At 49.2% G+C, this 26,179-nt stretch overlaps 2 protein-coding genes across 4 annotated transcripts in view; both read left to right on the plus strand.

Annotated features, from left to right (window-relative positions):
- The window catches only part of AHNAK (AHNAK nucleoprotein), a 104,250-nt gene that overhangs the window by 73,232 nt on the left and 4,839 nt on the right, over nucleotides 1-26,179 (plus strand). The window contains exon 7 of one of the 3 annotated variants that reach the window (XM_023189481.2): nucleotides 7,727-8,204. The exons of the other annotated variants lie outside the window; for them this stretch is intronic. Within the exon in view, the coding sequence (XP_023045249.1) occupies nucleotides 7,727-7,734 (8 nt within the window). The 3' untranslated portion in view covers nucleotides 7,735-8,204. Of the gene's footprint in view, nucleotides 1-7,726; nucleotides 8,205-26,179 lie in introns of those variants that run through there. 3 annotated transcript variants of the gene reach the window in all.
- LOC111524325 (small nuclear ribonucleoprotein G) lies at nucleotides 7,774-8,204 on the plus strand. The gene has a single exon (XM_023189483.2). The coding sequence runs from the start codon at nucleotides 7,827-7,829 to the stop codon at nucleotides 8,055-8,057; it is 231 nt and encodes a 76-aa protein (XP_023045251.1). The 5' UTR covers nucleotides 7,774-7,826; the 3' UTR covers nucleotides 8,058-8,204.

Below are 26,179 nucleotides of genomic sequence, written 5' to 3' on the forward strand. Positions count from 1 at the left end.
GAGTGATCTGCTCACCTCAGCCTCCCAAAGTGCTGGGATTACAGGTGTGAGCCACCGCACCCGGCCCAGGCTAGAGATATAAATTGGGGGTTGTATTAGTTTCTTATGGTTACTATAATTATCACAAACTGAGTGGCTTAAAACAACAGGCACTGATTGTTCTGAAGGCTATTGTCTTGCAGTTCTGTAGGATAGAAGCCCAAAATTACAGTGCTGGCAGGGTCATGTTCCCTCGGAAGGTTCTAGGGAAGAATCCTCCTTTGCCTCTTTCTAGCTGCTGGTGCTCAGAATCCTTGGTGTTTCTTGGCTTAGAGCAGCATAAGTCCAATTTCTGCCCCCATCTCCATGTGGCCGTCTTTGTCTGTGTCTCTGTGTTTCCTCTTATAAGGACACCAGTCATTAGATCAGGGCTCACTCTAATTCAGTATGACCTCATGGTAAAATTTGAGCACATCTGCAAAGACCCTGTTTCCAAATAAAATTCCATTCACAGGTACTGGGGGTTAGGATTTGAGCATATCTTTCGAGAAGGGACAGAACTGTATCCACCGCAAGGGCCATCAGTGTGTAGGTGATATTTACAGCCAAGAGACGGCCTGGCCCCAACCAGGAGAGCATGGAGTAAGAACAGAGAGGACCAAGGGCTGAGGCTGGGCGCAGTGGCTCACCCCTGTAATCCCAGCACTTTGGGAGGCTGAGGTGGGCAGATCACAAGGTCAGGAGATTGAGACCATCCTGGCCAACATGGCGAAACCCCGTTTCTACTGAAAATTGGAAAAAACAAAAACAAAAACAAAAAACTAGCCGGGCATGGTGGCAGGCGCCTATAATTCCAGCTACTCGGGAGACTGAGGCAGGAGAACTGATTGAACCTGGGAGGTGGAGGTTGCAGTGAGCCGAGATCGCATCACTGCACTCCAGCCTGGGGGATAGAGCAAGACTGTCTCCCAAAAAAAACAAAAACAAAAACAAAACCCAAAACAAACAAACAAAACAAACAAAAAAACAACCAAAACCAAAAACCCAGCAAGTTCCTCACCCCAGGAACCCCCTCAGTTCCGGGCACGCCAAGACAGTTGGTCACCCTATCAGCAGGTCAGGCCTGACAGCATGCACAGTAGGATGTAGGAAAATGGAAGTGCTGATGGAGGGAAGATAAGTTAGCTCTTGATCATGGCTTAATTTTTCTTCGTGCACGAGGCAAGATCATGAACTGAAAGCAAGATGACAGGGAGGCTGGAGGCTGGAGGCTAGAGGACGGAGGAGAGGAATGGAGTAGTCATCTTGAAAAAAGAACAGGCAAACTTGCTAAGAAATGCAGCAGCATTTCTAGGCAGTGCTGGGTGGCAACTTGAAATCTGTGGTCACAAATTTAAAGCGGCTCCAGTTTGCATGAGTGTGGGGTGTGTACTTTCTGCAAGAGCCAAACTGCTAACATCCTGTTATAATTAACAGTATTGGAACAGAAGACACTGTTTGTTGTCTTGGAATATGTTTAAAATGGATACATTGTTAGAAACACATTCCTGGTCTGTAGGACTGGGAGATGGAGACAGCAGAAGCCAACTCTTTCTTTTTTTTTTTTTTTTTTGAGACCGAGTCTGGCTCTGTAGCCCCGACTGGAGTGCAGGGACGTGATCTCACCTCACTGCAACCTCTGCCTCCTGGGTTCAAGTGATTCTCCTGCCTCAGCCTCCTGAGTAGCTGGGATTACAGGCGTGTGCTACCATGCCCAGCTAATTTTTGTATTTTTAGTAGAGACGGGGTTTCTCCATGTTGGCCAGGCTGGTCTCAAACTCCTGACCTCAGGTGATAGGCCTGCCTCAGCCTCCCAGAGTGCTGGGATCATAGGCGTGAACCACCACCTGAAGCCAACTCTTCTGAAACTAAATTAACAAAACTCCTCAATCCTCATCAATTTCTTCTACTAAGGGCTATTAACAATGACACCCAGACCAGTCACATTGTCCAAACCCTTTGTAACCAGATAATCAACTTTTACTCCTTCTGCCCATTCGCTGGGTGGATTTTAGATAACTGATCATTAAGATTAGGTGATTCAAGAAGTAGCAACGTGTGTGGATTTAGCGTTAGAAGATCTGGATTAGGTTATCTGTCTACCGTTTATCAACCAGGTGCCCTTACAAAGCTCATCAAACCTGTAAAACTTGGTTTCGTCATAAAAATGTGGCTAAAACCACCTGTGCTTGGCTGCTTTGAGGGTGTAAGGACTTCATAAAATATGTAAATCAAGTGTGCTGTGGCAAAGGAACGTTGCCTTTTGCTATAATTATCCACAGCCTAGTTCTGGGACTGTCTTCAGTAGTTTCCAGTTCTGTAGCTTTCACAAATAGAGACAGAAAACTGCTGATCCATTGGGTGTGGCCGCTGAGTTTTGAATAACTGTCAGTGCTATAGAGGGCTGAGGCGTGACCAGAGAGTTGAGATGAGATGGGAGGGTGGAGGTTGGGTGGGGGAGGCCCAGCGGGTGGAGGGTGGGGGTTGGGGTGGGGGACTGTGGTGAGAGAGGGAAAGCTGGGAAGGTAAGACGCTGAAAAGAGGAGTTCCAGGTGCCAGCAGGCTCTGGGGTGCCACCTTAAAAATGGGGTAGTTGAAATAATGTGCCTTGTGCTGTATTTTAGAATGCAGAGGCCAAGAGGCCATTTTAGAAAGACTTCTATTTAAAAGTTTAAATGCCCATCTCATAAAGGTTTCACCTTCAGCTATTCAGGAAATTCTTCCCTATAAAATGACTCATTTATTCCCCAAGGATTCCACATGGCTATGGTATTTTTTTCCTGGGCCAACCACAAAGACATCAGTTCCTGGAAGATTGTTCCCATTTTACCGTGAACTATCCTGCGGAAGGTTTTTTTTTTTTTTTTTTTTCTGAGACGTTGTTTTGCTCTGTCTCCCAGGCTGGAGTGCAATGGCGCCATCTCGGCTCACCGCAACCTCCACCTCCCGGGTTCAAGTGATTCTCCTGCCTCAGCCTCCTGAGTAGCTGGGATTACAGGCATACACCATGCCCAGCTAATCTTTGTATTTTTAGTAGAGATGGGGTTTCAGTATGTTGGCCAGGCTGGTTATGGAGGCAGTATTTTTGAGTTCTCAATTACGGAGAATTTAAAATCCTTTTTAGGAATTAATTCTAAAATCCTAAGGCTTGGCCCTTCTCTAACTATTGACTCTGACAAATGGAAATGTTTTATGATCTCCAGATGGATTAAATTTAGATTTCTTCTTAATTTACATAAAAAGGCAACTTGGGTCACGCGCAGTGGCTCACGCCTGTAATCCCAGCACTTTGGGAGGCCGAGGTGGGCAGATCACGAGGTCAAGAGATCGAGACCATCCTGGCCAACATGGTGAAACCACATCTCTACTAAAAATACAAAAATTAGCTGGGCGTGGTGGCGCACGCCTGTCATCCCAGCTATTCTGGAGGCTGTAGCAGGAGAATCACTTGAACCTGGGAGACAGAGGTTGCAGTGAGCCAAGATGGTGCCATTGTACTCCAGCCTGGCAACAGGGTGAGACTCCGTCTCAAAAACAAAGGCAACTTGGCCAGGCGCGGTGGCTCATGCCTGTAATCCCAACACTTTGGGAGGCCAAGGCGGGTGGATCACGAGGTCAGGAGATCGATACCATCCTGGCTAACACTGTGAAACTCTGTCTCTACTAAAATAAAATAAAAAGGCCGGGCGCGGTGGCTCAAGCCTGTAATCCCAGCACTTTGGGAGGCCAAGACGGGTGGATCACGAGGTCAGGAGATCGAGACCATCCTGGCTAACACGGTGAAACCCCGTCTCTACTAAAAAAATACAAAAAACTAGCCGGGCGAGAGTGGTGGGCGCCTGTAGTCCCAGCTACTCAGGAGGCTGAGGCAGGAGAATGGCGTAAACCGGTGAACCCGGGAGGCGGAGCTTGCAGTGAGCCGAGATCCGGCCACTGCACTCCAGCCTGGGCGACAGAGCGAGACTCCGTGTCAAAAAAGAAAATAAAAACGCAACTTGAAGTCTCACTCTACCACATGATAGCCACCTCGTCTCCAGGATACCTGAGACCACGTTATCTCTGGGTCCTAGCGGTCTTTTGTTCTTTTTCCTGGATCTCAGCAGTTGATTCCACCATCCTCATCTGTCTGCTTTCCAAAACTCGGGAATTGCGCTCCTTCTCTTCTGTCACAATCTGCTCAAGAAAGGTATTTTTCTCCCTTTAATCATTTTTGTAAAGATATCGCAAAATTAAACATTTTAATCAATTATTTCATACAACTCAAAAGCTATTTTAAAGTGAAAAGTCAGCCGGTCGCGGTGGCTCAAGCCTGTAATCCCAGCATTTTGGGAGGCTGAGACGGGCGGATCACGAGGTCAGGAGATCGAGACCATCCTGGCTAACACGGTGAAACCCTGTCTCTACTAAAAATTACAAAAAACTAGCCGGACGAGGTGGCGGGCGCCTGTAGTCCCAGCTACTTGGGAGGCTGAGGCAGGAGAATGGCGTAAACCCGGGAGGCGGAGCTTGCAGTGAGCGGAGATGGCAACACTGCACTCCAGCCTGGGCGACAGAGCGAGACTCTGTCTCAAAAAAAATAAAATAAAAAATAAAGTGAAAAGTGAAGGTCACCCCAGCCGCTCCCTGCTACTGTAAAGTCACCCCTACTGGGCCTGGTGTCCACACTGCCTCTTGGAGAGCTCTCCCAGGCTGAAGGCTTCCAATTTTGTCTGTGGATCAGGGTCTCCAGTCCATCTCCTGGTGTTCTCGTCCTCCCTTTCTCTGGAGGACTTTCTGAATGAAAGTCTCTCATTTCAGATGCAGCATGTCTCCAGATCTGGTTTTTGTTTGTTTATTTTTGAGACACAGTTTCACTCTGTCACCCAGGCTGGAGTGCAGTGGTGTGATCTTGGCTCACTGCAACCTCCGCCTCCCCGGTTCAAGCGAGTCTCGTGCCTCAGCCTCCCGAGTAGCTGGGATTACAGGCACGTGCCACCACACCCGGCTAATTTTTTTTTTTTTTTTGAGATGGAATTTCACTCTTGTTGCCCAGGTTGGAGTGCAATGGCGCGATCTCGGCTCACCACTAACTCCGCCTCCTGGGTTCAAGTGATTCTCCTGCCTCAGCCTCCTGAATAGCTATGCCCAGTTGATTTTTGTATTATTAGTAGAGATAAGGTTTCACCATGTTGACCAGGTTGGCCTTGAACTCCTGACCTCAGGTGATCCGCCCACCTCAGCCTCCCAAAGTACTGGGATTACAGGTGTGAGCCACCACGTCTGGCCAAGAGTTGTTGGTGGTACACATGTCTAAAGCATTAGGGACTGTGGACAGTCCCTAAATGACCTGTAAGAGGGGTTTCCTGTATGTCGTCTTGGGAAAGATATTTGACCTCTGTGTGTCTTGGTTTCTTCATCTGTGACATGCAGGAGATCAGGGGACCATGATCCCTTAGACTCTTTTGTTTTGACCATTCTATGCATCTAACCTCCTTCTTGATGAATATTCTGGACTTTTTCCTGCTCCTGTCATTTTCTGGCCAGCAGAAGGGCTTGTGTGGAGGTGTGGAGGTCAGGAGAGGTGCATTCATCTCTGGGCTGGCCGGCTGTGTGCCTCTCCATCACTGGACCCTCCTGAACTTTCGTTTCTCTTCTGAGAAATGAGGGGCCAGGGCTGTGTGAGCTCCAGGAGAGTGTCTGGTCCTGACATCCCATGATTTTCATGACTTCCTCCTCCCCAGGGGTGACCCCCTGATGCTGAAGGAACAGTCAGCTCAGGGTAAGTGATGGCTGCTTTCGGTGTAGACTGAAGGTTTTGGGCAGGGGACGGGCTGGAGAAGCAGGATCCATTTCCAGTGCCCTGAGTCAGTTCCCTGTGGTCTGACTTTATTTTTTCATGTGAAGTGTTGTGAAATCTCAAAATATCACCCATGTCCGCATTCAACTGTGAGTGCATTTGTGGTGCATTTCAACACCAAGCATGAGTGCTCTGGGGACCCTCTTACCTGTGAGCTTGGGAACCCCTGCTCCTTGCCCTTGTGTGGGGAGTTTGGAGAGGTGCTGGGGTGACCAGCCATCCCAGTTTGCCCTGGACTGTCCTGCTTTTAGCACCCCGAGAGGCTCATCCCAGGAAACTCCTTAGTCCAAACCAGGACAGGTGGCATCCTACCTAGTTCCATATCAGGGCCTGGCCAGCTTCCTTAGTGGGACAGGCCACAGTTAAACATAGAAGCCAGCAGAGCAATGGACTTTGAAACAGCTGGGGTACTTGGGGCAAATTCCTAGGTCCCACCCTAGAGCGTCTGCTTCAGTAAATCTGGAACAGGGACCAGGAATTCACGTTTAATAAGTCCTCCAGGTAAGTCTGGTGCAGGTGGTTCAGGTCCTACACCTTGAGGAAACAGAACCAGCTCCTGTCCTTGGGGCGGTGGAGGAAACAGAGCTGGCTCCTGTCCTCAAGACGTTTATAACACAGGCAGAAGAAGCCAGGTAGGGAACTAATTAACCCTGATACACACAGTGAAATGAGAGCTATAACGAGTACTGGCCAATTTTTCTGCCCTCCTCCCACCCTCCAAAGTAATTTAGTACTTACAAAGCTTGGCTTTGTTGATTATAAGGGGTGACTTGGCATTTTCCAGCAGAGGACTTGCAGGGAGGGTGAATTAGTTGCATAAAGTGACTGTCCACTCCAGCTTACACCAGACTCTCCCGTCTTAGAACCATGGTGCTCTCTGTACTGTACCATGTGGCTCCTCTGGTGAGGGGATCAGGAGGGACCGTCCCTAAGGCCCACTGAAGCTCTGACCTTCTGACAGGGGGGTGAAGGAGTGGTCCTGTTCTTATTCTTGGTGGACAGCTATCAGTTCTGTTGCTTATGAACTAAGTCTTTTCTTTCTTTTTAAAAAAATTTCAGCTTTTCAGGCCCGGCACGGTGCCTCATGCCTGTAATCCCAGCACTTTGGGAGGCCAAGACAGGTGGATCACGAGGTCAGGAGTCTGAGACCAGCCTGGCCAACATGGTGAAACCCTGTCTCTACTAAAAATACAAAAAAATTAGCCGGGCGTGTTGGCGGGCACCTATAATCCCAGCTACTTGGGAGGCTGACTCAAGAGAATCGCTGGAAACTGGGAGGTGGAAGTTGCAGTGAGCCGAGATCACACCACTGCACTCCAGCCTGGGCAACAAGAATGAGACTCCATCTCAAAAAATATATATATATATGTATCTATCTATATATCTATATATATATATCTCAGCTTTTCTTTTAGATACAGGGGTACATGTGTAGGATTGTCACATGGGGATATTGGACCCGGGTGGTGAGCATAGTACCCAGTAGGTAGTTTTCAGCCCATGTCGCCGTTCCTCCCTCCTCTCTCTGGCGGTCGCAGTAGCTCTTGTTCCCATGTTTATGTCTATGTGTGCTCAGCGTTTAGCTCCCACTTACAAGTGAGAACATGCGGTATTTGGCTTTCTGTTTTCATGTTAATTTGCTGAACTAAAGCTTTTCGTTCCTTTTTTTTTTTTGAGATGGAGTCTTGCTCTGTCACCCAGGCTGGAGTGCTGTGGCTTGATCTTGGCTCACTGCAACCTCCGCCTCTGGGTTCAAGCTATTCCCCTGCCTCAGCCTCCCGAGTAGCTGGGATTACAGTCTTGTGGCACCATGCCCAGCTAATTTTTGTACTTTGTTTGGCTTCTTTTTTTTTTTTTGAAACGGAGTCTCAGGTCGATGACGCCAAACGCAAGACGCCGGGCGTACCGTGGGAGCCTGAGGGAAGCCGTGCATTCCGTTCCAAGGCGTCTGTGAGCCCGCGGAGTATACGCCATGAGCAAAGCTCACCCTCCCGAGTTGAAAAAATTTATGGACAAGAAGTTATCATTGAAATTAAATGGTGGCAGACATGTCCAAGGAATATTGCGGGGATTTGATCCCTTTATGAACCTTGTGATAGATGAATGTGTGGAGATGGCGACTAGTGGGCAACAGAACAATATTGGAATGGTGGTAATACGAGGAAATAGTATCATCATGTTAGAAGCCTTGGAACGAGTATAAATAATGGCTGTTCAGCAGAGAAACCCATGTCCTCTCTCCATAGGGCCTGTTTTACTATGATGTAAAAATTAGGTCATATACATTTTCATATTAGACTTTTTGTTAAATAAACTTTTGTAATAGTCAAAAAAAAAAAAAAAAAAAAAAGAAACGGAGTCTCAGTCTTTCGCCCAGGCTGGAGTGCAGTGGCAACATCTCGACTCCAACTTCTGCCTCCCGGGTTCAAGCGATTCTCCTTCCTCAGTCTTCCAAGTAGCTGGGACTCCAGGTGCGTGCCACCACGCCTGGCTAATTTTTTTGTACTTTTAGTAGAGATGGGGTTTTACAGTGTTAGCTAGGATAGTCTCGATCTCCTGACCTCGTGATCTGCCTGCCTTGGCCTCCCAAAGTGCTGGGATTACACCACACCCAGCATACTTTTTGTATTTTTAGTAGATGGCTTTCTTTTGTATATTTAGTAGAAGGTTTCGCCATGTTGGCTAGGCTGGTCTTGAACTCCTGACCTCAGGTGATCCTCCCACCTCAGCCTCCCAAAGTGCTGGGATTACAGGTATGAGCCACCGTGCCGGCCTGAACTAAGCCTTTTCTAAGGTGAATCAATGAGTTAGATTCCTTAGGGCACTTCATTATTGGGATGATTTGAAGAGTTCCTGAGGTCAGGTGACTCCAGGTAAAGGGCTTGCTTGTTCCCTGGGCTCATTCCTGCTGACAAAGGACAAAGAGCTGGAGGCATCCCTAGGAGTGGAAAGGAAAGGAATGATGACTATCTGAACCACCTGCTCCAGACTCAGCCGTAGGAGGTGGCAGGGGTGGGGCTTATAAATGTGAATTCCTAGTCTCTAATCCAGATCTACTAAATGATCTACAGGCCTTCAGAGGAGGCAGGGCTCTGCTGTGGGACATGAAGTTGATGGGCTCGTGTGGTGACATGCCACCACCGAGGTTCTAGGGAGACCAGTCTCAAATGGCAGCCTGTAACTATGGGGCCGAACCTCATACCTGGCCAGGGAGTGTCCATCAGGGTCAAGCTGGTCTGAGAGTCAACCCAGTCAACTGGGTTGAAATCTCAGTCATGTGTCAGCTGGGTGCTCTTGGGCAAGTTATTAACCTCTCTGAGTGTCTGTTTCCCACTTTGTGAAATGGGGTAATAGTGTTCCCTATGTTGTCAGTAGATTGAATGAAATAAGCATGCAAGCTGCCTGAAGCATAAAGACCACCTAGCACAGTGCTCGACCTGTACTAAGGTTAACCTTTATGATCATTATCAGCCACAGAAAGTGGCAAAGGCCAATGATGAGGGCTGCACTTTTTGCTCAGGCTGCTGTAACAAAAATAACACAGCCTAAGTGGCTTCAACAACACATTTATTTTGTCACCATTCTGGAGGCTAGAAGGCCAAGATCAAAGTGTCTGCAGGGTTAACTTCCCCGGAGGCCTCTCTCGGCTTGCAGATGCTGTCTTTTCCCTGCATCCTCACGTGCTCTTGCCTCTGTGCTCATGTACTCCTGGTGTCTCTTTGTGTGTCTGACTTTACTCTTTTGTTTTTTTTTGGAGACAGAGTTTCACTCTTGTTGCCCAGCCTGGAGTGCAGTGGCATGATCTTGGCTCACTGCAACTTCTGCCTCCCAGGTTCAAGCAATTCTCCTGCCTCATCCTCCCAAGTAGCTGGGATTACAGGCACCCACCACCACAGCTAGTTAATTTTTTTTTTTTTTTTTTTTTTTTGGGTTGAAGACTTGCTCATGTTACCAGGCTGGAGTGCAATGGTGCAATCTTGGCTCACTGCAACCTCCGCCTCCCAGGTTCAAGTGATTCTCCTGCCTCATCCTCCCAAGTAGCTGGGATTACGGGCACCCACTACCACAGCTAGTTAATTTTGTATGTTTTGTTTGTTTGTTTGTTTGTTTTTGAGATGGAGATTTGCTCTTGTTACCCAGGCTGGAGTGCAATGGTGCGATCTTGGCTCACTGCAACCTCTGCCTCCCAGGTTCGGGTGGTTCTCCTGCCTCAGCCTCCCGAGTAGCTGGGATTACAAGTGCCCGCCACCATGCCCAGCTAATTTTTTTTAAAAATGGAGTTTCGCTCTTGTTGCCCAGGTTAGAGTGCAATGGCACCATCTCGGCTCAGCACAACCTCCGCCTCCCAGGTTCAAGTGATTCTTCTGCCTCAGCCTCTTGAGTAGCTGGGATTACAGGCATGCATCACCACGCCTGGCTAATTTTGTATTTTTAGTTGAGACGGGGTTTCTCCATGCTGGTCAGGCTGGTCTCGAACTCCCGACCTCAGGAGATTCACCTGCCTCGACCTCCCAATGTGCTGGGATTACAGGTGTGAGCCACCACGCCTGGCCACATTTTTTAAGGACTGTGGCTTGGGGGAAATAAAATGAAAGGCAAAATGGGGAGCCAGCACTGGGACACCAGTCAGCCCACTCTTTATGGGATCAGGAGACTCTCTTAAGGGGGCCATTCCATTAAGTATCCTGAAGCAATTTCAGGCCTTTTAGCGGAGCTAGTTGGTGCATTTCCTTAAGAAATGTGGCTAGGCGGGATGGCTCACGCCTTAATCCCAGCATTTTGGGAGGCCGAGGCAGGTGGATCACCTGAGGTCAGGAGTTTGAGACCAGCCTGGCCAACGTGGTGAAACCCCATCTCTACTAAAAATACAAAAATTAGTCGGGTGTGGTGGCACATGCCTGTAATCCCAGCTACTGGGGAGGCTGAGGCAGGAGAATTGCTGGAACCCATGGGGCAGAGGTTGCAGTGAGTGAGCCGAGATTGCGCCATTTCACTCCAGCCTGGGCAAAGGAGCAAAACTCCATCTCAAAATAATAATAATAATAAATAAAAAGAAATGCAAATCTGAGCCTTCAGTGGAGATCACTTAAGGAGGGTGTGGGTTCTCAACCTCTTGGAGCCATTTGAGGAGGGGCTGGAGCAGACACAGGGCAGGCGTTTCAGTTTCCTACATATCCCGTGACGAGTGTGGGGAGGTCACACATCCAATGCCTCTCAGTCCTTTCTGCGTCTTCTTCCTCTTCTCCTCCTCTCCCACTCTTCTCCCCATCGCTCTGGCAGATCTATCCCTGTGAAAGGCTGGGGGTTTCCGGGCTTGACATCTCCTTACCCCATAATTTTGGCTAAGGAGAGGGTCCCAAGGGTGTCATCCTGGGAAAATATTGCTGGAATGAAGGTCAGAAGTTCCAGCTCTCATTATGAAACATTTCAGTTCCTTCACCTTCTTATTCACATTTCGTGTTGTTATTTAGATTGGTTTTTCATAATTTCATGAAGATGGGAGGGATTCTTATTTCTTTTCTTTTCTTTTCTTTTCTTTTTTTTGAGGTAGCGATTCGCTCTGTTGCCCAGGCTGCAGTGCAGTGGTGCCATCTCGGCTCACGGCAACCTCCGCCTCCTGGGTTCAACAGATTCTCCTGCATCAGCCTCCAGAGTAGCTGGGATTACAGGCTCGCGCCACCATGCCTGGCTAATTTTTGTATTTTTAGTAGAGACGGGGTTTCACCAGTTGGTCAGGCTGGTCCTCGTGGTTCGCCTGCTGGGATTACAGGCGTGAGCCACCACGCCCGGCCAGGTGGGAGGGATTCTTTTCAAATTCTTGGGCAGCCTTGGGAAGTAATTTAGAATTTCTGACTGTGCACACGGCCGTGTGTGTTTAGACACAATTCTTTTGTTGAGATGTGTTTCTACAACGTAGTCTGCTAAATGCAGACCTAGAATTCAAACTCCACCTCTGACTTCCAGAGGCTCCTCAAGTCACCCACACCTTTTGGTGGACTGAGACACCCTTGAATGCTCTCTCAGCTCTTAAAGACACCAGACTGGAGCCTTCTTGCAAGGCAGTGGTGCAGTGTCAAGTTCAGGTCCTGGGTTTGAATCCTGGCTCTGCCGTTAACTAGCTGGGTCTACTGGGGTGTTTCTAAGCCTCAGTTTCCTTATCTCTGAGTTGTCATGTTTCTGACACACAGTAAGTACCCAATAAATTATAGCTAAATTATTATTTTTATTATTGTTACCACTCATTTGACTTCCACAATCCAAATGGTGCTGAATGTCACGGTTTCTCCTTGAACGAGGATGAGGTGGAAGAGATTACCCTGGAGCTGAAGTGGTCATCAGGGAAGCTGATGATGAGTTGGACAAGAGCAGTAATGGTGAGCTTTAAGGCATTGAGGATGAAAGGTCAGTCTGCATTGTGGGATAAAGCAGACACATTCCTTCCAACGCGCCGCTGAGGTGATGGTGTCCATTCCTCCGGAAATGAAGTATATAGATGTGGGGGAGGTTGGAGGTGGCATGCTCCTGGGACATGTGACTTTGTTTTGGGCAGCAAATGGGTGTAGGGTTTTCATATTTTTCTTGCAAAATTTGCGGAAGCACTTTTTTTTTTTTTTTTTTTTCTTTTTTTTGAGACGGAGTCTCGTTCTGTCGCCCGGGCTGGAGTAAAGTGGCCGGTTCTCAGCTCACTGCAAGCTCCGCCTCCCGGGTTTATGCCATTCTCCTGCCTCAGCCTCCGAGTAGCTGGGACTACAGGCACCCGCCACCTCGCCCAGCTAGTTTTTTGTATTTTTTAGTAGAGACGGGGTTTCACCGTGTTAGCCAGGATGGTCTCGATCTCCTGACCTCGTGATCCGCCCGTCTCGGCCTCCCAAAGTGCTGGGATTACAGGCTTGAGCCACCGCGCCCGGCCAAAATTTGCAGAAGCACCTTTTTTGTTGAAACAGAGTCTCGCTCTGTTGCCCACTGGAGGGCAGTGGCTCGATCTTGTCTTACTGCAACCTCCACCTCCTGGGTTCAAGCGATTCTTGTGCCTCAGCTTCCTAAGTAGCTGGGACTACAGGTGCGTGCCGCCACGACTGGTTAATTCTTTTTATTTTTAGTAAAGATGAGGTTTCACCATGTTGGCCAGTCTGGTCTCCAACTCCTGACCTCAAGTGATCTGCCCGCCTTGGCTTCCCAGTGTTGGGATTACAGGTGCGGTAAGCCACCATGCCTGGCCTGAAACACCTTTTACCATCTCACCTGTCCCATTGTGTGAGCTCAGGAGGAGCTCAGACTCGGGGTGCAGAGGTCACTGAAGATGCCTGCTGTTATCAATCTGGGTCATCCCTAAGCATGAGAAGACTTAGATAAAGGCCAAGATAAAAATATGGCATGAACATGGGGGCTTGAATGAGGCAGTCCCTGGGTGACTGTTCTGGCAGCTCCTTCCTATTCTGCCTCCAATCACCCATCCGCCCACACAACCAATAATAGCAGCTTGCAAGAAACCACAGGAATCCAACGGACCTCTCAGCCCCTGACCTGTGGAATCACAGCATAGACCCTCTCTGCAGATAATGCAATGGAATGGGCTGAGTAGCACAGGTTCCAGAGCGGGACAGCCTGCGTCCAATTCTGGCTTTCTCACTGACTGGCTGCACTTCCTTGGCCTCAGTTTCCCTATTGCTGCAAATGGAGATAATAAGCCATGTACGTCACAGTATTGCTATAAGGATTAAAAAAAAAAATGTAACAAGCTTTTAATATTTCTGCTGTCAGCATCTATTGAGCGTCTGGTTCTGTGCTAGGTGCCCAGAATGCAAAGGAGAGAGGTGTCCCAGTCTGAGAGTTCAATGGGCCTAGGGCTGTCAGCTGTCGGACTGCTCTGCTCAAGACTTCCTCTCTCCTCCCTGGTAGAGAAGGTCGAGGAGGGTATTGCAGGCAAGGGAGACGGCGGGAGCAAAGGCTGGGAGGTCTGACGGTGCAGGCACTTTCAGGAAATGGTGAGGGACACGGCACAGCTAGAGCTGTAGTTTGCATGGGCTGGCTGATGGTGAGGTCTTATGTCCGGGGGCAGCTCTGTCGCCCAGGCTGGAGTGCAGTGGCCGAATCTCAGCTCACTGCAAGCTCCGCCTCCCGGGTTTACGCCATTCTCCTGCCTTAGCCTCCCGAGTAGCTGGGACTACAGGCGCCCGCCACCTCGCCTGGCTAGTTTTTTGTATTTTTTTTTTAGTAGAGACGGGGTTTCACCATGTTAGCCAGGATGGTCTCGATCTCCTGACCTCGTGACCTGCCCGTCTCGGCCTCCCAAAGTGCTGGGATTACAGGCTTGAGCCACCACACCCGGCCTAGGTTTTTAAATTTTAAATTCTCTATTATTTATTTTAAAATAGAGGCCAGGGGCGGTGGCTCACACCTTTAATCCCAGTACTTTGAGGGGCCAAGGCGGTTGTATTATCTGAGGTCAGGAGTTTGAGACCAGCCTGGCCAACATGGTGAAACGCCATCTCTACTAAAAATACAAATAAATAAATAAGTAAAAATAAAAATACAAAAAAAAAAAAAAAAAAAAAAAAGCTGGGCATGGTGGATGCCTGTAATCTCAGCTACTAGTAGAGAGGCTGAGGCAGGAGAATTGCCTGAACCCTGGAGGCAGAGGTTGCTATGAGCCGAGATTGCACCATTGCACTCCAGCCTGGGTGACAAGAGCGAAACTCCGTCAAAATAAATTAAATTAAAATAAAATAAAATAAGATAAAATAAATAAAAATAAAATAAAATAAAATATAAAATATATAAAAAAAAAAAAAAAAAAAAGAAGAGACAGGGTCTTGCTATGCTGCCCAGGCTGGTCTTGAACTCCTGGGCCCAAGCAATCCACTGTCTCGGCCTCCCAAAGCGCTGGGATTACAGATGTGAACCACTGCACTCTGCCTCCACTGGAGATTTTCATGCAGGAAAAAGACACGAGTTGACTTTTGTTTTAGTCGTAATCACATTCATAGCAATTATACCTTTCAGTACTGAGCATTTTCTTTGTGCTAGGCCTCAGCTAAGATACTTTATCATGAGTGATCTCATTGAATCCCACATTACAGATGAGGCTAGGAGAGTTCACCAAGCCCAGTCACATAGTGGAGCTGGGACGAACCACCACATTGGAAGAGTTCAATAAACGTTAGTCATTGTTATTTTTGCTGTTATTTGTTTTCATGAGCGTCCCCTGGCATGCCAGCTGTTGGGTGGTACCTTTAGGTTTGAAACTGCCTGGGTTGGTGCCAGGGAGCTGGACTAATAAAGCCATTTCATCAGAGTAGGGTTCAGAATAGGGTACACTACCAGCCTCTGCCCCTGCTCTCCCCTGTTGCTGTGGTTATAAGCCGGGCACCTGGTTCTCTCTTGGTCGCTGGCCCCTCTCGAGCTCAGGCCTGGGTGACCCTGCTCCCACCTGGTGTTGCTCCATGGCTGCCTCTCTGAGGTTGCCTCCTGCCTCCCTCTCTGGTTTCAGCTTTTCTACAGCTGAGCAGGGGGCAGACCCCACAGGTGGCAGGGTGCAGGTGAGCTGGAGGGACCAAGGCCAGGTGGCTATGGAAAGTCTCCAGAGGAGGCAGGGTGAAGGCTGGAAGGGCTCCAGCCAGGGAGCTGAAGGAGAGAGCATAGCTCTCAGAAATACACTGGATTTAGAACTGATAGCCTGTGACAACCTCACACCGTGAGAAGAGAGAGCAAGAAGAAAAAATGAACGCTACTTGCAGCTCGAATGACCTGATAACTCTGTGTGGTGAGCCTTATCCATTCCCAGAACTTTATTATTATTATTATTATTGTTATTTTTTTTTTTAATTTTTGAGACAGAGGCTTGCTCTGTCACCCAGGCTGGAGTGCAGTGGTGCAGTCTCGGCTCACTACAGCTTCTGCCTCCAGAGTTCACTCCATTCTCCTGCCTCAGCCTCCCGAGTAGCTGGGACTACAGGCACCCACCACCATGCCTGGCTAATTTTTGTATTTTTAGTAGAGACGAAGTTTCACCGTGTTAGCCAGGATGTTCTCAATCTCCTGACCTCGTGATCCACCCACCTCGGCCTCCCAAAGGGCTGGGATTACAGGCGTGAGTCACCGCGCCCCGAACTGTAAATACCATCTGTAGACTGACAGTTCCCAACTCCCTGGGTTCCAGCCTTGAACACTGAGCTGCCCCTTTCTTCTTCACTTGAATGTCTCTCAAACGTTTCAAGCTCAGCATTTCCCAGATGGAACTCAAAGTGGAGCTCCAAAATGATTTGCCTCCCTCACCCCTGAACCTTCTTCTCCATCTCAACAAATGGTATCAACCCGCCCGCCTTCAAGCTAGAAAACTTGAGTGTTATCCTCGATGCCTCCCTCTTCTTCAGCCCTCACATCCCGTTGTCAGCAAGTCCCATCATTTCCACATTGGAAACACATCACAAAGGTGGCCAACTCTCTCCATCTCTACCACCACCGCTGCAGGTCAGGTCACCACCATCTCACCTGGATGGCTGTGAGTCCGCATGGTCCATGATCTTTCCAGCTCCAAATTTTAGCCACTAGGGTCTTTTAGGGACACACATTTGATTGTGAATCCTCATATCCAATGACTTCCAGCCACACTTAGCATAACAACCACCATCTTCCTGTGGCTTAGAAGGTTCTACGCCAGATCACAGCTTCATCTGATGTCCCTTTTCCTCATCACTCTTGCCCCTCTAGCCTCACTGGCTTCCTTTTGGTCCCCACACGCCACGTCTTTCCTTCCTTAGGTCCTCATCCAGGGTTCACCATCGTCTCCACTGTCGGGAATTCTCGTCCTTGCCTTTGTGTGGCTGGCTCCTTCCCATTGTTCAAACTTCAAGCTAAATGTCCCCCCTCAGGTCACTGTCCACGACCTAAGGGGCTCCACAGGCTCTCTCAGCATCCTCTTTAGCCAGTCATCTCATTCCGAGCATACACTGATCACAACTTGGAATTTTTTAGTTGTTCATCTTATTTATTGTTTCTCTCCCCCACTAGAGTGTCAACTCTACCATACCTATTGGAACATAGAAGGTGCTGACAGGTATTCACTGAGTTGACAAACAGGTAGATGACAAGGGTGTGAACTTCAGAGGTCCATGGGGCCGAGGGCCAGGAGAACACTGATATTCAAGGGGTGGGCAGAGGGGCTGTCAAGGAGACTTGATAAAGAGGGACAGAAGGAGGAGGCAGTAACCAAGAGAAAAGGGTTACGTCAGCTGGGGAGGCTTTTCGCTGTGGGTAACAGCAAAGCCGTCCGGGTGATTAGATAAAAGGGTTGATTTTTCTCACAGTCTGGGTGTTCAGCAGCAAAGCTCTGTGTCAGTGTCACCGAGGCCCTCTTGCCCTTCTCGTAGCCTTGGATGCATCACATCCTCATATGATGCGTTCAAAGGCAGGAAACAGCAACAGCGTGGAACAGACGTTCCCCTCACGCCTCTTTTATTGGGAGGATGTGGGGTGGTGATGTTGGAGGGATCGTCCCCAGACGACCCCTGCTAATCTCCCCCTAGATCCCCCTAGGTCCTGGGGAGAAGGACACATGCTTGCTTTGGACCAGGGGCTGTGCCTCTCTTGGTGAAATCAGAGAATCTCTTTCCTGTCCTTGAACAAACAGGATTCTTCCACCAAGGGGAAGGGAACGGCTTTTGAGTAAGGAAGGAATAGCGCTTGCCATTAGCACATTTCATAAGGAAGAGTTTTTTTCTGCTGGGTTAATTGATGCAGGGGGTTGAGTGGGATGGGTGCTGAGAAGTAGCCCCTAGATGTGACACTCAGTGGACTATGTGTGGCCCTTGAGAAGGCCGTTTCCATAGAGCAGCTGGGTTTGATTGCACATTTTGTGGGGGGGGGAGGGGCTTAGGAATTACTGGGAGAAGTTTAGGAGAGAAGGGAGACTACCAGGAAGCCTGGTGTTGAAGGTAAGAGGAGATGTGGCATCATCACCAGGTGCAGGAGGCAGATACAGGGAGATCTTTTCAGTTTCGGGGAGACTTGATGATGTTGATAGGTTGAGCAAAATGAGTTGGCAAGAGAGAGGGTAAAGATTTTGAAGCAAGGTGCGATAATTGATCCCCACGTCCTGAAGGAGGCATGGAGGTGGCATCGAGTGCACAGAAAGTGGTGGTTGTCACTGGATCAAGCAGGAAGGCTTTTCTGAGAAGACCCTTTTGAGACAGGAGGGCAGGAGGGTGGATGACAAAACATGAAGATGCCCAGCCAGGACGGATTCCCCTTACTTTCCTTCGTGTGACAGTGGGCTCATTTAGAGATGGAATCCATGACCTTCACCTCTCCTGCTTCTTCGTTTTAATAATCTGATATAATAGACTCTTTAGAAATCCCCAGTCCGTATCTGCGTGGTTGTGCCCTGGGAAGTACCAGGACAAAGCTCACTCCTTGGGTTTTCTTGTTTGGATGAATGGAACCACCCAGTACATTTCATGGGTGTGGTCATTATGGGATGCAATCCAGGGGGTGCAGGTCACTTAACACACACAGCACAGAGCCACCAGATCCTGTGGAGTCAGGTGGGGAGCCAGACGGAGGGGGAGAGCCCTGAGCTGGGGAGAGAGGACTTGAGTTTCAGGTTCCAGGTTCAGGTCCTGGTCAAGCACTTACCAGCTGGGCTTTACTGGCACCACCGAGCCTGTGACATCATCTGCAGAGGGGTGGGTTGGCAGCTCTTCTCCCTTCCGTGCCCATAGTTACAAAATGTGCTGACTCCTTGTAGGAAATTAATCAAATGTCTTCCTGCCCCTCCTCCATCCCTCTCTGGGGAGCCTGCCCCTGCTCAGTACCACCCAGAATAGGATGATATTTTTGTTTTGGTTTGCTTGTTTGTTCATTTGTTTTGAGACGGTGTCTCGCTCTGTTGTCCAGGCTGGAGTGCAGTGGCGTGATCTTGCAACCTCCGCCTCCTGGGTTCAAGCGATTCTCCTGCCTCAGCCTCCTGAGTAGCTGGGACTACAGGTGCATGCTACTACGCCCAGCTAGCTTTGTATTTTTAGTAGAGACAGGATTTCACTATGTTGGCCAGGCTGGTCTGGAACTCTTAACCTCAGGTAATCTGCCTGCCTCAGCCTCCCAAAGTGCTGGATTTATAGGCATGAGCCACTGCGCCCTGACTGTTGGTTTGTTTTCTGGGTCTTGCTCTGTCGCCCAGGCTGGAGTGCAGCGGTGCAATCGCGGGTCACTGTAGCCTCGACCTTCTGTGCTCAAGTGATCCTCCCCATTCAGCCTCCCAAAGTGCTGGGATTACAAGCCTGAGCCACTGTGCCTGACCGGGATGTTGTTTTTCTTCACCATTACCCCTGGTCTCTCACTTCTGGCATATTTCCTCCTTTGTTTTGGGGAACGATGGCATGGGGCCCAGGGAGTAGGGTTGGGAGCCAAACTTTTCTCCTCTATTTATTCAGATCGTAGCTATGGATGCAGCAAAAAGCAAACAGAAGTTTGACTAGATATATGAGCTCAGTATTCCACAACATTTAAAGCTGGTGTGTACTTACGTAGGAGGCTTAAAACATAACATTAGGTTAAAATGAATAATAGCCCCAACAGGAAAAAAAATAGTGCATTCTAAAGAAGTTCTTAGCGGGAATGTTGAGAAGCTTGGTTGGTTTGACTGACACTAACTCTGCATGTCTCCTTCTTGGTAGCTCCTTAATGCAGACCTCTGTTGCTCCCTGACTTCTCCATTGGGTCACATGTGGCCAGTAGCATGAGCATAATATCCCTATCATTGTTGTCTCGCAGGGTGAGAGTTCGGAAGGAGCCGTATTTACTTTTAGGCCACCCTCTTTATTTATCTAGCACGTGGGGTAGGACCGTGACCGAAGGAGGGCTCCATGCACGTCTCCTGTGTTGTTGGAGGAGGTAGTTTGGTAACGGGCGAGGAGCAGAGTCATCTGGTTCCAGCAAAGCTGCTTCCATCAGATTGGTCCTGCCCCTTGGCTGGACTTTGCTTCATCATCTCTAAAATGAGATTAAAGATTGTTTCTCCCTCATGGGAAGGCTCCGGGATTCAGTGAGCTTATGCCTGTTTAGGAGAGTATCTGGCACAGGGTCATCACCCTGTGCCATCACGTCTGCTCAGATGAAATCAGGTAATCAACTGACGCACCCGGAGTGCCCATCGCGCATGCATGCTGTGCCCCATGGGGAAGGGCATCAGATGTGACTCTGCCCTCAAGGAATCCGCATCTAGCAGGAGAAAGAAAACTGACACCGTGGAAATAAATAGAGAGCTAGAAGGCCAGCGGGACCCGCAGTTCCCCACGGCGCGGACATCCTGGAGGGCGAGCAGCTGCCGGGCGGGGCACGCTGTCAGCCAGCCCTGCCTCATCTCCTGGCAGCCAGAGCAGAGAGAAAGCAGAATCTGGTATTCATTGCGCGGTTGTTTCTAATTTCCTTCTGCTTTCGAGATCCTCTTCTGAGGGAGAATAATGCCCCGAATGATGGGGCACAGGTTTCCTTGGCTGGGCACCCACCCAGCTGTGGCAGAGGCCAGGCACTCACAGGGCCGGTGGCGTTTGATTCTGGTCTCTGAGAAGCTCCTCCAACAGTGGAGTTTGGTGGCTGGTTTCAGTCCCGGCCCATAGAACAAGTCCCCCCAGGCTCACTTATGAGTATTGTCTTTAAAATTTCCCTCTCTCCCAAAGAAGAACAGTCTTTTGTGTTATCGCCGGGGTTTCTTATGAGGCTGAGTGGGTGGAGGGGTCACTGAACCCCAGAACTCTCTGTAGGACCCACATCTGGAGCCAAGAGGCCGCTCTGTGCCACCACACTCCCCGGAGTGCCCATCGTGCATTGGAGGGGGACGGTGTTGGCCTCGAGTGCTGCCCTGGCAGTTCCCTTCACAGACCACGCCTGAGAGGTCTCTCAGCAGAGGACCCTGGGCTGACATTTCTACAGCCGGTGCCTCATAAGGCTGGCCAGGGCAGGAGGCCCAGGGCTGAGTCCAAGGAATGGGGTGGGGTTTCCTCATTCCTTGCTGTCTTCATACTTGGCCTTCTATTTGTAGTTTTCAGTAATTTATCAGTCTTTCTGGGTTCCTCTTTCATCACCAGAAGCAGAGTGAACACAAGGTAAGAAACCCACATGCATAAAAGGCCGAGAGAGGCTAAGGGGCATTTGATGATGACTTTCAAGTCCATGGGGCTGTATCGAGGAAGATGCTATGGAGTGGCAGCTGGGAGGGTGAGTGAGGGACTGCACAGTCCCAAGAGGCCCTGGCAGGTTCAGCTGTCTTCAAGATGAGCAAGACCCAGCTGGGCACAGTGGCTCACGCCTGTAATCCCAGCACTTGGGGAGGCCGAGGCGGGCAGAGCACCTGAGGTTGGGAGTTCGAGACCAGCCTGACCAACATTGAGAAACCCCATCTCTACTAAAAATACACAATTAGCTGGGTGTGCCGGCGCATGCCTGTAATCCCAGCTACTCAGGAGGCTGAGGCAGGAGAATCACCTGAACCCGGGAGGTGGAGGTTGCAGTGAGCTGAGATCGCACCATTGGACTCCAGCCTCGGCAACAAGAGCAAACTCCATCTCAAAAAGGGGCCAGGTGTGGTGGCTCACGCCTGTAATCCCAGCACTTTGAGAGGCTGAGGCAGGTGGATCACGAGGTCAGGAGTTCAAGACCAGCCTGGCCAGTATGGTGAAACCTCGTCTCTACTGAAAAATACAAAAATTAGCCAGGCGTGGTGGCATGTGCCTGTAGTCCCAGCTACTTGGGAGCCTGAGGCAGGAAAATCTCTGGAATCTGGGAGGCGGAAGTTGCAGTGAGCCAAGATTGCGCCACCACACTCCAGCCTGGACAACAGAGCAAGACTCTGTCTCAAAAAAAAAAAAAAAAAAAAGAAAGATGTTCAAGACTCAAGCCAGGTCTCCTAGGCTTAGGTCACCCAGGTGCATCCTCATCCACATGCCATTCTCACTACCATTTGTTTAATATTTTCCTTTTTTTTTTCTTGAGATGGAGTCTTGCTCTGTCTCGCCCAGGCTGGAGTACGGTGGCACGATCTCGGCTCACTGCAACCTCTGTCCCCCCGGTCAAGCGATTCTCCTGTCTCAGCCTCCCAAGAAGCTGGGACTACAAGTGTGCGCCACCACACCCAGTTAATTTTGTATTTTTAGTACAAATGGGGTTTCACCATGTTGGCCAGCTGGTCTGGAACTCCTGACCTCAGGTGATCCGCCTGCCTTGGCCTCTCAATGTGCTGGGATAACAGGTGTGAGCCACTGTACTTGGCCAAAGATTTTTCTCTAAATAGATTTATTTATTTATTTATTTTTGAGCTAGAGTCTTACTCTGTCACCCAGGCTGGAGTGCAGTAGCACAATCACGGCTTGCCATAGCCGCGACCTCCCGGTCTCAGGTGATCCTCCTATCTCAGCCTCCTAAGTAGCTGGAACTACAGGAACACACCGCCATGCCTGGCTAATTTTTGTATTTTTTGTAGAGATGGGATTTTGCCCTGCTGCCCAAGCTGGTCTTGAACTCCTGGGCTCAGGCAATCTGCCTGCTTCAGCCTCCCACAAAGTGCTGGGATTTGAAAATCTTAATCATTTAATTAAAAAAGAAACCTTTATGTCACCACTGTAAATGAAATTCAGCATTTTGCTGACAGACATTGAAATAAGTACAGACGGAACAGTTAAAAGCACTCATTCTGTCCCTTTGATATACTCTTGAACGCCACCCATTGCTTTGTATAAGGTCTCGGTGTATAAATCTTTCTGTATCATGGGGGCTCCATGCACGTCTGATGGTGATGTTGACGGTGAGCTTGATGTTGTCAAGGAGTAGGGTGATTTGCGCTGACTTGTGACCCCACCAAAGAAACTGGGGATGACACCCCTGCTGCCTGACCAAGGGCTTGCTGGCTCCATATCAGTATCTCTAACAGGGGAGGATGACGGTGGCTGCTTCAGAGGGCTCGGTGAGGGTGAACTGAGCTCCAGGAGGATTTATTTGTTTATGTATTTATTTGTTTTTGAGACCAGGCTTGGTGGCTCACGCCTGTAATCCCAGCACTTTGGGAAGCCGAGGTGGGTGGATTACTTGAGGTCAGGAATTTGAAACCAGCCTGACCAACATGGTGAAACCCCATCTCTACTGAAAATACAAAAATTAGCTGGGCATGGTGGCATGCTCTTGTAATCCCAGCTGCTCGGGAGGCTAAGGCAGGAGAATCACTTGAACCTGGGAGGTTTAGGTTGCAGTGAGCCAAGATCACGCCACTGCACTCCAGCCTGGGTGGCAGAGTGAGACACCATCTCAAACAAAAATAAAATAAAATAAAATATAAAATAAAATATTTATTTTTGAGACAGGTTCTGACTCTGTCACCTAGGCTGGAGGGCAGGGGCTCCATCACAGGTCACTGCAGCCTCTGCCTCCTGGGCTCAAGTGATCCTCCTGCCTCAGCCTCCTGAGAAGCTGGGATCACAGGTGTGCATGGTACCTCACCAGGCTAATTTAAAAAATTTTTTGTAGAGGCCGGATGTGGTGGCTCACACCTGTAATCCCAGCACTTTGGGAGGCCGAGGTGGGCAGATCACTTGAGGTCAGGAGTTCGAGACCAGCCTGGCCAACATGATGAAACCTCATCTCTACTAAAAGCACAAAAATTAGCCTGGTGTGGTGGCACATACTTGTAATCCCAGCTACTCAGGAGGCTGAGGCAAGAGAATTGCTTGAACTCAGGCGGCGCAGGTTGCAGTGAGCTGAGATAATGCCACTGCACTCCAGCCTGGGCAACAGAGTAAAACTCTGTCTAAAAAAAAAAAAAAAAAAAATTATACAGACCGTATATCTCTATGTTGCCCAGGCTAGTCTTAAACTCCTGGGCTCAAGAGATCTACCCGTCTTGGCCTCCCAAAGTGCTGGGATTACAGGCATGAGCCACTGTGCCCAGCCACCCTGTAGCATTTATAAAGTGTTGAGAAATAGTATCTGGCACGTAGTAAGCATTTAGCAGATGTGAACCCCCACTTTAACTTGGGAGATTTTGGCTGAGGGCCCTCGACTGTCCTGGCGATCTGCCTTTGTGGAGATGGGGCTGGGACAGACACTGCCAGGCTCCCTCTGGCTCTCTGCAGATCTCTGTTGTTCCCTGACTTCTCCATTGGGTCAGGTGTGGCCAGGTAGCATGAGCATCATTTCCCTCCTGATTATAGGGTTAAACTAAGATATGATCAGGATAGACGTCATCACGAAATATCCCCACTGCAATCGGTGGTCATCTCTGTCCACTAGATGCTTAGAAACGGGCTCCCAGGGATGAAGACTGGTGTGCATGGCTGGGGGCTTGTGGGATCTGTGTCTGCCGTTCCCTCTGGCCAGCCACGGGTTGTTTCTGGAATGGGACTCGTGGCTGGGAGGGAGGAAGGAGCTGTGGGAAGCAATCCCAAGTTCCTTGGTGGGACTGGAAACTCTGCCTCAGGCCCTGGAATTTTGACTTCCTGTTTGGCCTGGCACTTGTTCCCCCACATTTTCAGCTCTGACACATCCTCTCCCTCTCCCTGTCAGCATCGTTTCCTCATTGTAGAATGAGGGGGTTGCACTAGATCATATCTAAGGCCCCTGTGAGCTTGAGAAAGCCACGATTCTACCTCCCGGCCACCCCTTCACTTTTCCCTCAGGCCTCTTGATTGACAGTGAGTGGAGAGGTGGGAAGAAGGAGAGAAATCACAATAGCTGTGCATCAGGCCACCCACAGGATGGCCCCGCGGCAAAGAACCGCACAGTCCAAAATGTGAATAGTGCCAAGGTGGAGAAACCCTGTTTTAGGGAAGGAAAGACAGAAGAGAGGAGATACTCAAAAAACAAATGTGAATGCGGCTGGGCATGGTGGCTCATGCCTATAATCCTAGCACTTTGGAAGGCGTAGGCAGGCGGATCACTTGAGGTCAGGAGATCGAGACCAGCCTGGCTAACATGGTCTCATCTCTACTAAACCTCATTTCTACTAAAACCTCATCTCTACTAAACAAAACCTCATCTCTACTAAAAATACAAAAATTAGTCGGGTGTGGTGGTGGGTGCCTGTAGTCCCAGCTACTCGGGAGGCTGAGGCAGGAAAATCACTTGAACCCAGGAGGCGGAGGTTGCAGTGAGCTGAGATCGCGCCATTACTCTCCAGCCTGGATGCTAGAGCGAGACTCCATCTCAAGAAAAAAAAAAAAAAATCACACAAAAATCCAAAACAAACCAAAAAGAAAAATGCACAAATGCAGTACAAATAATAAATGGTTAGACAAATGATAATGAAAAGGAACACTTAGGGACAAAGCAAAATGCATAGGAAAAGGGTTTATGAAGGAGACTGGACAAAGTTGCCAGGATAGGGAAGGATGTGTTTGCAAAGTGGTCATAGCTGGGCTGGGTCGAGTTTAAGGTGCTGGCCTTACAGTACTAACCAGCATTCACTTTACAGATGAGAAAACTAGGGAAACTCGGAGGGGTGGGTGTCCTCCCCTCTTCTTCCTGGTTCACTTTGGAAGATGCCATCTCTGTTAAGGACCCCTCCTATGGGATTTCAGCAATGCAGCCAGGTCAGCAGTGGTACCTACTGATGCCACACAACAACCTTAGCATGGCAGGCTGCCTAGTCCAAAGGCCCAGGAAGTCATTATCGTATGAGCATCATCATGCAAGCCGGTCATGGTTAGTTTTTCTATGAGACCTTTGCTCCTCGTTGAATTAACGACAAATCAGTTGTCTCCATGCCAGAGGAAGATAACACATAAAGCAAGACTAAAATGAGCAAAGAACAGAGAATGTCTTCATGGCTTTAGGGATGGGCAAACATTTCTAAAACAGAATGCGAACAGCACTAACCATAGAATAAAAATCGATGAATTGGACTTTATCAAAATTAAATCCTCTCTTCATCCAAGGGCACCATTAAAAAAATGAAAAGGCAAGCCTCAGACTTGGGAAGATATATATCTGCAATACATGTATCTGATAAAGTATTCGTTTCTAGAATATTTGAAGTACTGCAGATCAATAAGAAAATTAAAAATGACCCAGCCGGGTGCGGTGGCTCAAGCCTGTAATCCCAGCACTTTGGGAGGCTGAGACGGGCGGATCACAAGGTCAGGAGATCGAGACCATCCTGGCTAACGCGGTGAAACCCCGACTCTACTAAAAATACAAAAAACTAGCCGGGCGAGGTGGCGGGCGTCTGTAGTCCCAGCTACTCGGGAGGCTGAGGCAGGAGAATGGCAGGAACCCGGGAGGCGGAGTTTGCAGTGAGCTGAGATCTGGCCACTGCACTCCAGCCTGGGCGACAGAGCGAGACTC

Source organism: Piliocolobus tephrosceles, chromosome 13, assembly GCF_002776525.5.
Source record: "Piliocolobus tephrosceles isolate RC106 chromosome 13, ASM277652v3, whole genome shotgun sequence".
Classification (NCBI taxonomy): Eukaryota; Metazoa; Chordata; class Mammalia; order Primates; family Cercopithecidae; genus Piliocolobus; species Piliocolobus tephrosceles.